At 40.3% G+C, this 14,281-nt stretch overlaps 3 protein-coding genes across 3 annotated transcripts; 1 reads left to right on the forward strand and 2 right to left on the reverse strand.

The window, feature by feature from the left end:
* Positions 1-939: 939 nt before the first annotated feature.
* Positions 940-2,901, reverse strand: GCG54_00013978 (uncharacterized protein; the record flags this gene model as incomplete). The annotated part of the gene is made up of 2 exons (XM_045413824.1): positions 940-1,876; positions 1,976-2,901. 2 exons carry the CDS (start codon positions 2,899-2,901, stop codon positions 940-942), a joined length of 1,863 nt encoding a protein of 620 aa, XP_045261903.1.
* A 1,055-nt stretch (positions 2,902-3,956) lies between these two features.
* Positions 3,957-6,307, forward strand: GCG54_00013979 (Cutinase transcription factor 1 beta; the record flags this gene model as incomplete). Its single annotated transcript, XM_045413825.1, has 3 exons — positions 3,957-4,174; positions 4,250-4,790; positions 4,844-6,307. 3 exons carry the CDS (start codon positions 3,957-3,959, stop codon positions 6,305-6,307), a joined length of 2,223 nt encoding a protein of 740 aa, XP_045261904.1.
* A 149-nt stretch (positions 6,308-6,456) lies between these two features.
* Positions 6,457-8,313, reverse strand: GCG54_00013980 (Arylsulfatase; the record flags this gene model as incomplete). Its single annotated transcript, XM_045413826.1, has 3 exons — positions 6,457-6,837; positions 6,891-8,138; positions 8,188-8,313. 3 exons carry the CDS (start codon positions 8,311-8,313, stop codon positions 6,457-6,459), a joined length of 1,755 nt encoding a protein of 584 aa, XP_045261905.1.
* Between the last annotated feature and the right edge of the window lie 5,968 nt (positions 8,314-14,281).

A 14,281-nucleotide genomic window follows, 5' to 3' on the forward strand; every position in this document is an offset into this window, starting at 1 on the left:
TCCGTGGCGTCTCGCTTGGCCCCCGAACTACTCGAGATCCATTGATGCGACGCTGGCCTCTGAATAGAGCGTCTTGGCCCGTTCCGAAGCCCCTGGTGGCCGGCAGAGGCAGTGATTAACATGCAACGCTCCCCCGCACACCCTAAATCCGACTTCCGTTCCTGGATCGGCCTTCCGCTCAGTCGTTTGCTCTAGATTGGCTCGGCTTCTGTTTAACCTTATCGGCTAACGTTATTGACACACGTTGTTTGGATGATTTGGCCCCGGCGCTAGTTGATATTTAGTTCTTGGGACGAAACCGCAGGCACTCACTCTCATTTCGACCCCGTTCTTGGGTGATCATGCGGCCTCGAAGACATCGGTTTTTCCATCCACCGCTGCAGTCGTGCCAAGGCGTCCGGCCCGCTGGCATCCGAATCTATTATCAAAGAGCCACAGACCTGCTCAATTTGGGAATCAGGCGTCGATCAGTTCCTTCGTGAACCGGTCTTCCATGGGAGCCACTGCCGAAGCGGCCCGAGTGCGACGGGGGCTGCACCGTCGTAGAAGCCAAAGAAGGGAGACTGCTTGCTTGCCGATGTCTTAGCCATCCGTAACGAAGACCTCAAATATCACATTAGCAAGTTGAAGGTCACGCAAGCTCCGGGGCAACAGATTCTGGGAATATCGCAAGTAGATCGTCCATCTACCTATGTTCTTGGGAGCTTCATGCCTAGTATACAACCGCACCCTGCTGGCGCCATCTTGCATGAAAATCAAGCTCTCCTCTCAAAATACCGTAAAGCAAGAACGACTCCAGTCCATAAAGCAATACCAATGATACTTCGCAATGCCAACTTCTCAGCCACCAATTTTCCGGTCCAAATCAAAAGCGCACTGCATTCTCGCGATCCTCCAAAGTGCTCATGCAAAAAGCAACCCACGTTGTCGGCCACATCATCATTTCTTCTTTCCCTCCATCTTGATCAACTTCTTGAACGGCTTCACTTGCTTCGCAAGCTTCTCGTTGGGATCAATCGCCATATCTTGAATAACGTCCAACATGATGGTTCGGAAGACCTTGTCTTGGAATTCCGGCGGGACGGTCCCGAGGGTCTTGAAGAAGGCATCGCGCTGGTTGACCTTCTCCTTGACGGTGAACTTGGGCTTCTCTTCGGTCTCCTCCTCAGGCTCTTCCATCTTCGCCTTCATCTCAAGAATCCAAGAGTCAACCGGCTCGTCATCATCGAGGCCATCGTCATCTTCGTCATTGTCGGTGTCAGACTCCGGCTTCTTCACGATCGTCCCGTCGCTCGTGACGCTTTCCGTATCACTCTCTGCCTCGGCATCGGAGTCGCCATGAAGCTTCTTCTGCGAGAGGTTGTTGCCGCCAGCCTTCTTGTTCTCCTTCAACTCTTGATTTTTCACGGCTGTATTTTTGCCTCCAGCGGCGTCCTTGGTGCGCTTGCCAATCTTGCTGTCCTGAATACTTCCTCTGGCTCCTCCTGCGTCATAGCTGCCGTCAGCAACATCGCTTTTGTCGAGTTTGGGTTTCTTCGTAGAGATGATCTCCAGACACTCCACCTCTGAATCAGATTGGTCTGATTCCACCTCCATCTTGCGCTTCTTTGGAGTCGTCGGGTTGACCTTGTGCTGACCAGCCGATCTGGAAGGCTTGAAGTAGGTGATACCCTTCAATCCTCGCGTCTTCTTGTAGGCGGCCTTGACGGACTCATACGACTCATTTCCGACGGCAGCGTTAATGACGTCTGAAAATAGGTAGGCTTGATCAGAGTTGATACCACTCGCCCATATGTCGGGAAGACCGTTCTCATTGCGGAAGAATATGGCCCATATGTCCAACTCGTTGTAAGGCGTTTTCTCACCTTTCACGAACCTGTTGAATATCCCCCCGTCAGTCATACGGCAGTCAAAAGGTGTGCCCACAGGCGGCAAACTGTGAAAAAGGGATGGAGCGGAAGGAGCAAGGACGAACCTGGTGAAGTTTCGGTAGGCCGTATGGCGAGCAACGTAGAAATTGTTGATGCTGACAGGTCGTTGGAGATCTGCCATGATCTTCCCTTGCAATTCGGGATGCCAAATCTCGTGCGCGTAGTCCTTTTCGAAAACACGTGCGGTGTAGTCAATCCACGACTGTTGCAATCTAGGACGGCCGGTGGCCTCGTCCTTGTCGTTGAACTGCTGTACCATGGCAGCGGAAGGTCCCATCTTGGCTTTCTTAGGTGATGAAGCAGAAGTGCCTTGAGGCGAGGTTGTCTCTTGCCAGGTCTGCTTGGGGCTCTGGGTGGAATGTTCAGCAGACTTCCCGGCAGGAGGCTGCGCAATGGTGTTATTGGTCATTTGCTCGTCAACGTCGATAACTTGAGTAGGAGCTCTGTCGGCAGCTGGCTGTGTGAGGAAAGCCTGGTCGCGAGGCTGGTTGTTGACCTGGGCCGTCGAGGATGCGACAGCCTGGGTGGCTTCGTGCGCAGGGCTCGAGAGACGAGTCTGGCGAGCGACCTTGTGAAAAGTCTCAGGACTCGCTCGCTGGACGGAGCTTTGCTGCTCGCCGTCACCTTCCTCAAAGAGTTCGGCAAACACGTGCTCTGGAATGCCTTCGGAGTCTCCGTCCACGGCGGGGCTGTTGCTTTGCTCGGACAAGGGCTGATCGTTAAGTTGACGGATTTGGGTGGAAGTAGGCTGTGAATCTTGGTCCCAAGCCACTTCGAAAGGGGGCTCTGGGGTCTCCTGGTCGTCGAGGTCAGCAGACTCAAGCGCTGCAAGTAGGTAGACGTCGCGATCGGTGGGAGAGAGCCCGTCGGAGGATGAAAATCGCGGGCTGAGTGTGAACGACGAATCGCGGTGGTGGAAGGCAGAACCGTCGAAGTTCGCTGCTGTAAAAGCAGTCGCGGCCCCTGACATGCTGCAACCGGCCTGAGAGCGCACAAGGTGCGGCCTGCTGTATGGATGGCGGCACTCGAAGGGAAGAAAGACTCGATGAGATTTTATCGAAGATATGATTGAAGGTGAAGATGGCGATGTGAAGTAGAATGGCGAAAGGAAATTCGGAGATGTGAAGGGGGTGAAGTGGTTGGAGTTGGACTGGTAAGAGGGTTGTGAGGTGGGTTTAAATAAAGGATTCGAGGTGAAGTTGACAGAAGCTAAACTTGTGGAGGTGAGATTGTGCGGTAGAACTAGGAAGGAGCGGAAAAGAGACGGCAAGGAAGGTGTAGGTTTGGAGCATCACGCAGCTGGGTATTCACCCGTAATATCTGATGACCAGTCACACGGAGGTCTTCAGCCTGGCTCCACCGGGATCTGGAAATGGAAACGCATTTGTTGAGACCCTATCTGAAGCAGGCTCATGGCATCCTCATATTATTATGGCAAACCCAATGCACATATAGACTCACTCGTCAACGGGATAATACGCCAAATCTATGGACACCCGCGAGTTCGTAGATCTGAAGCTGTTCAACCATGCTAGGATTTGTCATCTTCGGGAGTCGTCATGCTTTCCGACAACGAATATTCTCGACGTCTTATATTCTTATATTGCACTGGCACTGGAATAGTTCATCAAGAAAGTTGCAATTTGCCACGGCATCACAATTCAAAGAGGAATCGATCTTATTTCAGCACAAGTCTCCTGGGCCTTCCCCCAAACAGACGACGAGCTGATCACTTAAGGATCGCCTTCATCACTTTTCGTGGCAACAAATCGAACTTTAAGAACACTCGTTCAGTACCGGCGCATCCCATGATGTTGAACACGCACAATTGTCTAGTACTTAGGATGACGCGACATGGGCTACCAATCTGGGGAGACGGAGATGACGTGATGAGAGACGATTTCCGCAGCCCCACATCGTCGAAGCACTCAATGTTGGAGAAAACACCTTCTCGGTCAGACTCGATGTTGCCCCTCGTTTTCCTCACGGAACAACCCGAGTGGACGTTTGAGATTGCCCGGCAAAATGCCAAATAATGAGTCTTTGATGATTGCACCCGGCATGGAGGGAGAGCCCAAACGGCACCGCTCGGAACAACGCGCCAGCAAGCTTCGTCGAGCGGGACGTGCATGTCTCGGTTGTCGAGCAAGGAAGGTTCGTTGCGACGCCCTCGAGCGTAGTCCCTGTAGCAATTGCGAGTGGGACAATGTTGAATGCGTGGTCCCTCGAAGCCGTCGAAGTAGGTAAGCTCGTGTCATCGCGACTCCAAACTAGTAGAGTGTTGACGCAGGGAGGAAATTCTTCGTTGGGGCACATAGACCTGCTGCCGACGTCCCGACAAGCCAGTTCTCAGGCCATGGATGTTATTCTACCGACATAAGTATGGTCGATGGAACGGCTACTCAGATCCTCCGCGATGCTGCCGATCCGGACTCTGCGGCTGTCGGGGCTAGCGTTCAGCCGGTGGAGAATACCCCACGGGCATCATCTCGCAATACGTCCACAAGCTTCTCGATGTCCAGACCGTTCCCAGGATTCGTTGAGCCTCTACGGGTTTGCAGGGAAGGATATGTTAGCTTTCTCGAGCAGCAGGGGGCTTTCCGCCTGCCCAGTCTGTTCTTACAAAGCGCACTCTTGAAAGCCTTCATCGAGTTCGTCTACCCACGTATGCCGTTACTGAACTTGACCAAGCTATGCGAAGCCATCGAATCCTATGATAGAGGCACAAAAGACATCAGCCTCTCGCTGTATCAAGCTATTCTTTTCGCTGGTTCCGTACATGTCAAACAGGCTGACTTGGCTGGGACCGAATTTTCTGATAAGCTGAGTCTGAGAAACACACTATATCAGCGTGCAGAGGTGAGACGCCAGTTTCCACTAAAAAGCATTGAATTTAAAAAAATATTGGGTAGTTGCTATTTGAATTGGGAGGTCCACAAGACCAAATCACTCTTGTACAGGTGGCTCTGCTTCTGACCTTTCGAGGTATATCCCAAGATTCACAACTAGACCGGAAAGACTCATGGCACTGGATGAACACCGCCGTTACGCTGGCGCTTGATCTTGGCTTGAATAAGGAACCCTCTCTGAAAGCATTCGATACTTCAGAAATCAAGTTACGACGGCGACTGTGGTGGTGCTGCTATGTCCGCGACAAGATTCTGGCCCTCGGGATGAGCAAGCCAAGCAGAATCAAAGATGAGGACCATAGTGCCTCCATGCTCAGCATACATGACATGGACTTGGAAACTCTGAAGACCGAAAGAACAATATTCGTGCGTATCCACTTAGGGCCGTACGATCATGTCGAAATGATGGAATCTGCTGAGTTGTGCGTCGAGAAGACCAGACTGTCGATGCTCATGCATCGAACGCTGCAGCTTCAACAAAGCCCCGACAGTCGGCAGAATTCCTCGATAGAAGACACAGTGGAGGGAATTGAGGCAGATCTCTCAGCTTGGGTCAGTCAATTATCAGTTTCTTGTCAGACTCAGCCACTGCCTATCAGGTTGCGGACCACCAGCATTCAGACATCAATTCGATCGCGGCGGCATCTTTTGCATATGGCTTACAATTTTGTTCGACATACATTGCATCATGGACGCAACGAGCAGCGAAAAGAAGCTCATTCCCAAAGACCGGTTCAGTCTTTGGAGACATCAAAGCGCATCGTGTCCGAGTGTGCGGACAACATCACTCGGCTTGCAGCCGATCTTCACCAAGGAGAAATGGATCTGTATCTCCCTATTGGGGCAATCACGATACTATGTCCCGCAATCTCTACGCACCTGATCAACATGAAGAACCGAAGCCAAGGCTCGAAACAAGCTGCCGTGTCAGGCTTTCGGGTCTGCATGAGAGTGCTAGACAAGCTGAGGGATCTCTATCCCGCAACAGAGGTCACCCTTGCATATCTGGATGTAATTCTCCAGAAGGCACAGATGGAGTCAGCTATCTCGGTACGAGCGGTATTTCAGCTTAACGAACGAGACCGAAGCGATATGCGGATGATTCTCGGACGCAGCCGAGGGCAACCGTGGGATACAATCGTGACGTCGAAAGCCACAGATCTTGGCTTTGCTGGCCTTGAAGATGCTCTGAACCAATATGAACGACTTGATACCCCGGAGTTGTTCGCGGACTACGGTGCGGAAGAATCAATGGGGTCAACATATCAAACGACATCACTCGGCCTGCCACTTTCGCCCAAAGACACACTTGGACACGTCGATTTCAATGAGATGAATCCCGGGCAATGCCTGAACCTCGGATGGATTGAAGATGCGGACAGCCAATTACCCACGGATGATGCTTTGATGCCAGCGGCTACAAATCAAGGAACATCATGGTTTGAAGACGAGACTCATATGTATTAAGTGAAGAACGAACGGAGTTTTCGAAAGCCCCCTAGCACTCTCGTACGAAATCTGGCACTGGAAGCATCTTAGTGTAGTACTTTCAGTCAATTATTAAACCGTGGCAGACTTTCTAGGACTACAAAATGGGGTAACGATCAACACTCATTCTAAACGGCTAGGATCCATTCATCGCCATAACCATACTCAGGCCTAGCGTCGCCGCCGTATTGGTTGACGGGCTCATTGCTTTCTTTCCCCTTGATGAAAGCTGCCTCGCAACTTTCGAAATACACTTTTGGTTGCCCCTTGTAAAAATCGTCGTACTTTGTATCTAAAGCTTGCTCGAGAGACACGATGTCTCCTTCGGGGTGCAAAGCTGACCAAGGCCGGGAACAACGCTGTCCCTCGCAATCTTTGAGAGCCATGATGACAGCATCAAGGCGATGAACGACATCCGAAGCTCGTTTGCCAGAGATTTTGAAGTCTTCCGACAGAATCGAAGCCTTAGATGTGTCGGAAAGCAGGTTGACGGTTTGGTCGGGGTCATCCTGTGTCCATGTTCAGCAAATGGATGTCTAAGATTGATGACACCATGACTTACCTTCAGATTGAAAAGTTCCTGCTCTCCCGTGCACCATACCGAATAGTAAAGATTGAAGCTTTTCCCAACCAGACGGAGACCTTTATACGTGTTGTTGAGATACAAACCTTCCAGCTTGCCAGACTCAAAGTGCTCGTCACTACGTAATCCATAGTGGCCTTCGGGAGCTCCCCAACCCCAGAACTCAATGGCGGCATGTTCATTCCTGGTTTGGGTTACTTCACCTGCCCAGGGCATAGCCTCTCCATCAAGCTGTCGTTCTGCACCCGCGATCTTGAGAATTGTTGGAGCAATGTCGGTGTGCGAGGTTGCAGAGTCGACTTCACCACCAGCTACCAGGCCAGGTCCACGGACAAACATGGGTATGTGGATGTCAGTGTCGTAACCGCATTCTTTTCCGGGATGCATACGATGTTGACTGATGTGATATCCATTATCTGTTGAGTAGAAAATGTAGGTATTCTCAATCTCGCCAGCAAGTTCGAGTCTCTCGATGAGCTCATGGACCATCTCGTCAACAGCTTGTAGGGCCCGCAGGCGTTGGCGCTGGTAATGATCATTGTATGCGAGAACGCTCTCATTGAGCGCTTCAAGACGGCCGGGCCAGCTCGCCGCACCGCTCATTTGCTGATTGAAGGACTTTCCGCGGGGAATCTTGTAATCATGGAATAAATACTCATGTCGATATGCGCTTTGCGGCGTCGACAAGTAGGTTGTGTTTGTCCTCTCGTCAAACACCCAATTGGAATGTGGAGCAATGGGCGCAACTGTGAGAAACCAAGGCTCATCGTGGTTGAGTGCTTGTTCCAACAGAGCATAGGCTTTGTCAGCCACAACATCCGTATTGTACTTCCCGGCGTAGCTAACGGGTGGTTCACCATTATGTGTCATTTTCGTATCCCAATATCGATAAGTGTAAGGGTCGAGTAGAAAGTCAGACGCATTGAAGCCTCTCGCGAATGGCCGGTCATAATTCGACACGCTGTGGAAGTTCCAGAGCTTTCCTGAGTAGTAGGTATTGTATCCTGCTTCCTGCATCCACAAGAACAAGTAATCGTCGTTGAGACCTGTTTCCGCGACTTTGGGGTAGCCACCATGCGGAGGGGAAACGTTTGTGATGTTGTGGTTGTGCGCAGCTTTCCCTGTCCAGAGAGTGGCACGAGAAGGACAGCAGAGAGCAACGGTACAGTAGTGTTGGGTAAATGCCGTGCCCTTTTCCACGATATCAGACTGGCGGTAGCTCGTCAGCTTGCATGATTCCATGCTTGACAGCAGCAGCAGCGGTGGTCAATCGTACCTTCAGGTATTGCATGTGCTGAACGCTTTCCATGTGCAGGTCTTGATCATCAGTCAAGATGAAGAGGATGTTGGGGCGCTTGGCCTGCACTAGAGTGGCCAGTGCCAGCCATTGTGCTAACTTCATCCCGATTTTGTCTCGTAAACGTCGAGCCTTGTTACTGGAGTGAAGAGATGATGAGGGAAGAAAGCCGAATGCCACTGGAACGGGGTTTAGTGGGCCCACTAGATTTTTCAGCGTTTTTAGCGTTTAGAGGTCAGATTACTAGCCCCCTTCAAGAGGCGAGAAGTTAGCTCAGATATTATTATTAATCCTCATAGATTAGAAGTAAAATTTACTTATTTTTTTTAGTAGATTTTTAAGCTTTTAATCCTATTCTTTTTGTTTTAGATCTATAAAGTAAATAAGAAGTCTTTTCCTTTTTCTTTTAAAATTATAAGTTTTAAAACTATAGAGTTATATAACTATAGTAGCTCTATATACTTTTAAGTATATATATACTACTACGCTATATAGCTCTTAGCTACTAAGCTTATAACTATTTTAATAGTACTTAGAGGTAGATTCTTTCTTCTTTTAGATACTTATAAGAGGTACTAGAGAAAAGCCTACTCTTATACTAAGTAAATAGATTAATATAATATATATAATAACTATAACTATTATTACTAGCTATATAATACTAAAAAATATAATATATTAATAGGAGTTAGGTAGTTATTTATAAACCTAATTTATAATAAGTAGAGAAGTATAATAACTAAGTATAACTCTACTAGTAGGAATATAGAGATATAAAAAGACTTTAAAAAAGACCCTAAAAGTATTATAGCTTATATAGTAAGAAATATTAGATTTTTATTTATTTTTACCCTTACTACTCTTTAATATTATAAGCTATTAAAGCTAAACTAGATCTACTTAATAAGCTCTTTAAACTAATAAAAATATAAAGTTTTATAATATTTAGATAAGATAGCTTTTAAGAACTAATAAGTTTACTATAGAAAAATAAGATAAATCTACTATAAAGCTATTAGTAGTCTATATAACCTCTAATAGATTAACTAGTAGAAGCTTAAAAGAAGGAATATAAGGTTAACTATAGAGACTTAAGATAGTATAGCTAATTAGGCTTAGAACTAGTAGGGGTAGAAGTATAGTACCTACCTACTTAGTTATACTTTTTTCTCTTACCTCTTTTTCTTTTATTATGTTTTTAAAAAAAAGTAATAATAATACTTAAAATTAGAAAGATTAATACTTTTAACTACTTAAAAATAATAACCTATATGTTTACTATCTTAATTATTAATAACTACTATAACTAAGATATAGCTTAAAATAATTAAGGAAATATTATATAAAGATATCCTAATTCTTTATAATTTCACTACTAGAGGTAAGTCTACTAATATATTTAATATTTAAACTAAAGCGTTTAGGAATATCTAAGATTAAGTTAAGGTAACTTTAGCTTCTAAAGATAGCTTACTTAATAGCCCCTCTAGTTTATAGGCTTAAGTTATTAATATTAACCTCACTAAGGTTAACTATACTACTAATAGTACTTACCTCTATATTAGAGTTAATAGAGGTAAAGAATAAGCTTTTAGTATTAATTCCTATTATACTTTAAGTAATAATACCTATAGAGTCTAGTAGTAGCTTATAGCTCCTATTAGTAATACTTATTTTATTTCTATAGACTAGCTAATAGGAATTATTAAGTAATTAATAGAGTTATACTTTTAATATCTTATATTAATTATAATAAATCCCTTTCTAAATAAGAATGCTCCTATATTTATAGGTAATAATATTATAGATTTTATTAAAACTTATAACTTTTAGTCTTATAAAGCTTATTAGACTAATAAAGATAAGCTAATAAAGGTCTACCTCTATAGTCTTAAGGACTTAAGGTAGGGTATTAAATCACTAGTTAAAGACCTTAATAATTAGGAAGTTACTAAAGCTACTTTTATTAATTAGTATAGTATTATAGATAAAAGCTTCTATTAGGATCCTAATAAAGAGCTTTAAGTGATTAAGGATAAGCCCCCCCTCTCTAAGATAGATACTATTAGTATTATAGCCCTCTTTAATTATATTAAAAGCTTATACTATAAGGCTACTATAAGGGAACTCTTAAGGTATTAAGATTAAGATCTTATTCGCCTTATTTATAGGCGCCTACTAAAGGAAGCTATTAAGGCTACTATAAAAGCTCTTTCTTATAATATTATAGACCTATTCTAGAAGTTTTAGCTAAGTATTAAGTATATAATTATTAAATAGGTAGCTAGAGAGACCTCTTATATATATATTAGTAGAAGGAAAGCTATAAAAGTAATTACTCCTCTCTTAATTACTAGTCTTATTAAACCTATTAACTAGCTTATATAAGTTACTTATATTTAGTAGTAATATAGTAACTTAAAAGCAGTAAATTCTAATAAAGTTACTACTCTTTAAGAGTAGATATACTAAATATCTCTTAATAGTAAAAATATTAAGGAATAGATAAGGGTACTTATAGCTAGTATCTAGAAGCTAAATATAAATATTAGCTAGTAGCTTAAACTAATATAGAATAGTTATATTATAAATATAAATTAAATATCTATAGTATAAAGGAGTTATAGATAGTAAAGAGAGATTAGCTAATTTATAAGCTTAACTACTATAAACTAGACGTAGTATAATATACCTAAGATTAGAGGTTACTACTCCTATAGAATAAATAGATACTATATAGCTAAATATAATATTATAGATAAATTAAGGAACGCTAAGGTAGTATACTACCTAAGGGGATAGTATATTAGCTCTTATACTAATTATAATATTATTTAGGATAGTATTATTAATAAAGGATAGAAGAACTTAATACCTAACCTAATAACTATTTAGGCTTATATCCTCTAAAGTAAAGTATACTTCTAGCTAGAGGTAGTAGTAAAGTAATTCTATAATAAGTACTACTTAGAGTAAGTACTTAGCTTAAAATTATCTATCTATTATTAAGAGGCTATAGTTATAGTAGATAAAGCTTAGAGAGAATAGAAAGAGGCTAAATAATAAGTATTAATAACTACTATTAATTATATTAATATTAGGTATATATATAGCTATATAGTTAATATTAATTATATAAGAGATAAGGAGCTAATAGAGGTTAATGCTATTATTAGAATAAAGAATAATAACTTCTAATATACCCTATATAGTAACTCCTTAATAAGGAAGGTTTACTTTATAAACTAGATCTTAACTTAATAAAGCGCTATACCTATAAGAAGTGCTTAAATTAAAGAAGTAGTTAAAGATGAAATAATTATATAGGTCCCTTTATAACCTTAGCTATAAGGACCTACTTACTATAAGGGGACTAAGGAGCTATACTAAATAACCCTCTTCTTAAACTTAGAAGAAACCTACTCTTAAGCTATAGCTTTTTATAATAAAAAGTAGATAAGTAATATCACTCTATTAGAATAATTTCTCTTAGATAACTAGCTAAAATATAGATAGCTTAAGTTCTAATATATAATAGTATATATAAAGTAATACTAAAACTAAATATATAGTAGTAATATAGTTACTACTAACTTAGCTTTAGCTAATACTTATATATAAGTTAAAGGCTAAGAAGTAAGTATTAGGGAACTTATAAAGAAATAGGATAAAGAATATAAAGCTAACCTATAGTAGCCTAAAAATAGCAATCTTAGGTCTATAAAAAGTAGTACTAATATATTAGTAGAAAAGCTATAACCTATTAGGGGAAGCTATTATGTTAATATAAATATAGTAGATATATTAATACTATAAGGCTTTAGACTAACTAATATTAAGGTCTTAGTTATAGAAAACTCTTAGTAACCTTAACCTAAAGTTATACCTTACTTTAGTAGAGGGCGTATAGTTACTATATATAACTTTATTATACCTCACTTTTAAGTAGCTATTTAAATTAGATACTACTTAGCTAAGGAATAGTTAGGAATTATTAATACTAGCTCCATAGTGAATATTATATCTAAAGACTATATTAACCTTAATAGACTTTAAAGTAGAGTTATACTAACCTTAGTTATAATTAAGGGCTTTATAGATATTATATTAGAACTATAGTTTATAAGTACTATTATAGAGGATATATATATTAGTAGCTACTATATGCTTAATATAAGTTTCTTTATTAGCCTATCTAGTAAGACCTTAAAAAGCTTAATCCTTAGTAGTCTTTTTATCTATTATACTAAGATAGAGCTTAGCTATATAGATAGATAGATTAATAGTAATTTTCACTACTATACTACTTAACACCTATTAAAGTATACCTTTAGTTTCTTTACTAATTAGTTTATAGCCCTCCTTCCCTATATTATCCCTAACCTAGATATATTTAATAAGATTTAAAGTTCTTACTATATTCCTAAAGAGGAGGAAAACTAGAGGCTACTACTACTATACTTAGTATAATAGCTAGCTTATTAGAATTAGGAATAGATAAAGCTTTAAATCCTATTATAGAGGAGGATTATAAGACTAGTAGCTAGGAAGATATTTAGATACTTAATATTAAGTAGTTATCCTTAGATATAGTAGTATAAGCTAAACTTAAAAATAGAGATAAAATTAAGGGTACTTTTAACTATAAGAGTAAGCTCTTCTAGTAAATTCTTAAGATATTAATTTAGTAAGCTATTACCCCTAAGGTTACTTTTATAACTACTAAACTTATTAAACTTAAGAACTATAGCTTAAACTATACCTATAAGAACTAGAGGATACTAGTAGACTATTATAGATCTAAAATAAGTCTAAAAAGGAAAAAAGCTTTATTATAAGTAAAAGAGGTATATAAAGCTAGCCTTAATATACTAGCTATAACTAAGGGGATCCTAAATATAGTAAGGGCGCTAAATAATACTATATTCTTTAATAAGCTAGAGAAGTCCTATAGATAGCTTTTAAGTTAATAAGGTAGTAACTTAGTAAATATTTTATTTCCTCAAAATAATATTACTATATAGTTTAGAACTATAAAATATATTATGCTCTACTATAAAGCCCTTTTATATAAAGACTTCGCTATAGTAGATATTATTAAGGCCTCTTAGATAGTCTAAAAAGCTTAATATACTACCTACTATCTTAGCTTTATAGATAGATCTAAATAGGATAAATATTAAGAAAAGGTTCTATATAAAGTAGTTTTTACTAAGTTTAAGTCTAGCCTTAAGCTTCTAGAATAGCTCTTACTAACTAAGGTCTATAAACTAGTAGCTATTTCTAAATTTAACAATAAATAGGGTATTAGACTTACTTAGGAGAAGGCTTAAGTTTTCTATTACTCTTAATAGGGTAAGAACCTTCTAAGTAAAGCTATTATAAAAGTAAGAATAATACTCCTCTATAAAACTTTAGATAGAGGTTAGAACCCTCTTAATATAGTTAAAGTTAATACTATATATAAGACTAAGGATAAAAAAATCTACTCTATTAATAATATACTATTAGATAGTATTATCCTAAAAGGAGACCCTAAGTAAAAGCTTAAAGTATAAGCTAAGGTCTAAAAAAAGCTTAAGATATATACTAAAGACCTCTTTATAGACTTAATTACACCTAAGTTCTCTAATATTCTAATAGGAGAGCACTTTACTTAAGAATAACTAAATAAGCTATTTAGTATTATATTATACTTAACTAACTAAGAGAAAGCCCTATTTATATAAGTTTAAAAGAATAAGGAGATAGCTATAGCGTGGGAATTCCCCTATTATAGATCTATCTACCTATTAGTAGCTTTATTATAGTTTATTTAAACTATTCTATATAAAGTATAGTAAGCTTAAAGTATATTAATCCTAAAGGTACTTAAAGTTAAAGTTATTTAGATACTTAAAGACTACTTATAGAAAGGTATTCTAGAGGAAAGTTATATATTATACTAAAACCTCTTCTTCTTTATAAGAAAGAAGGATAGGAAAATATACTTAATTAATTTAATTACCTAGATTAATAAAGTTATACTTTAAGATATAGCCTTACTTCTAGTAGGAGATAAGTTTTCAGAAGA

The sequence above is a fragment of the Colletotrichum gloeosporioides genome (genome assembly GCF_011800055.1).
Source record: "Colletotrichum gloeosporioides strain Lc1 chromosome Unknown consensus_60, whole genome shotgun sequence".
In the NCBI taxonomy this organism is placed as follows: Eukaryota; Fungi; Ascomycota; class Sordariomycetes; order Glomerellales; family Glomerellaceae; genus Colletotrichum; species Colletotrichum gloeosporioides.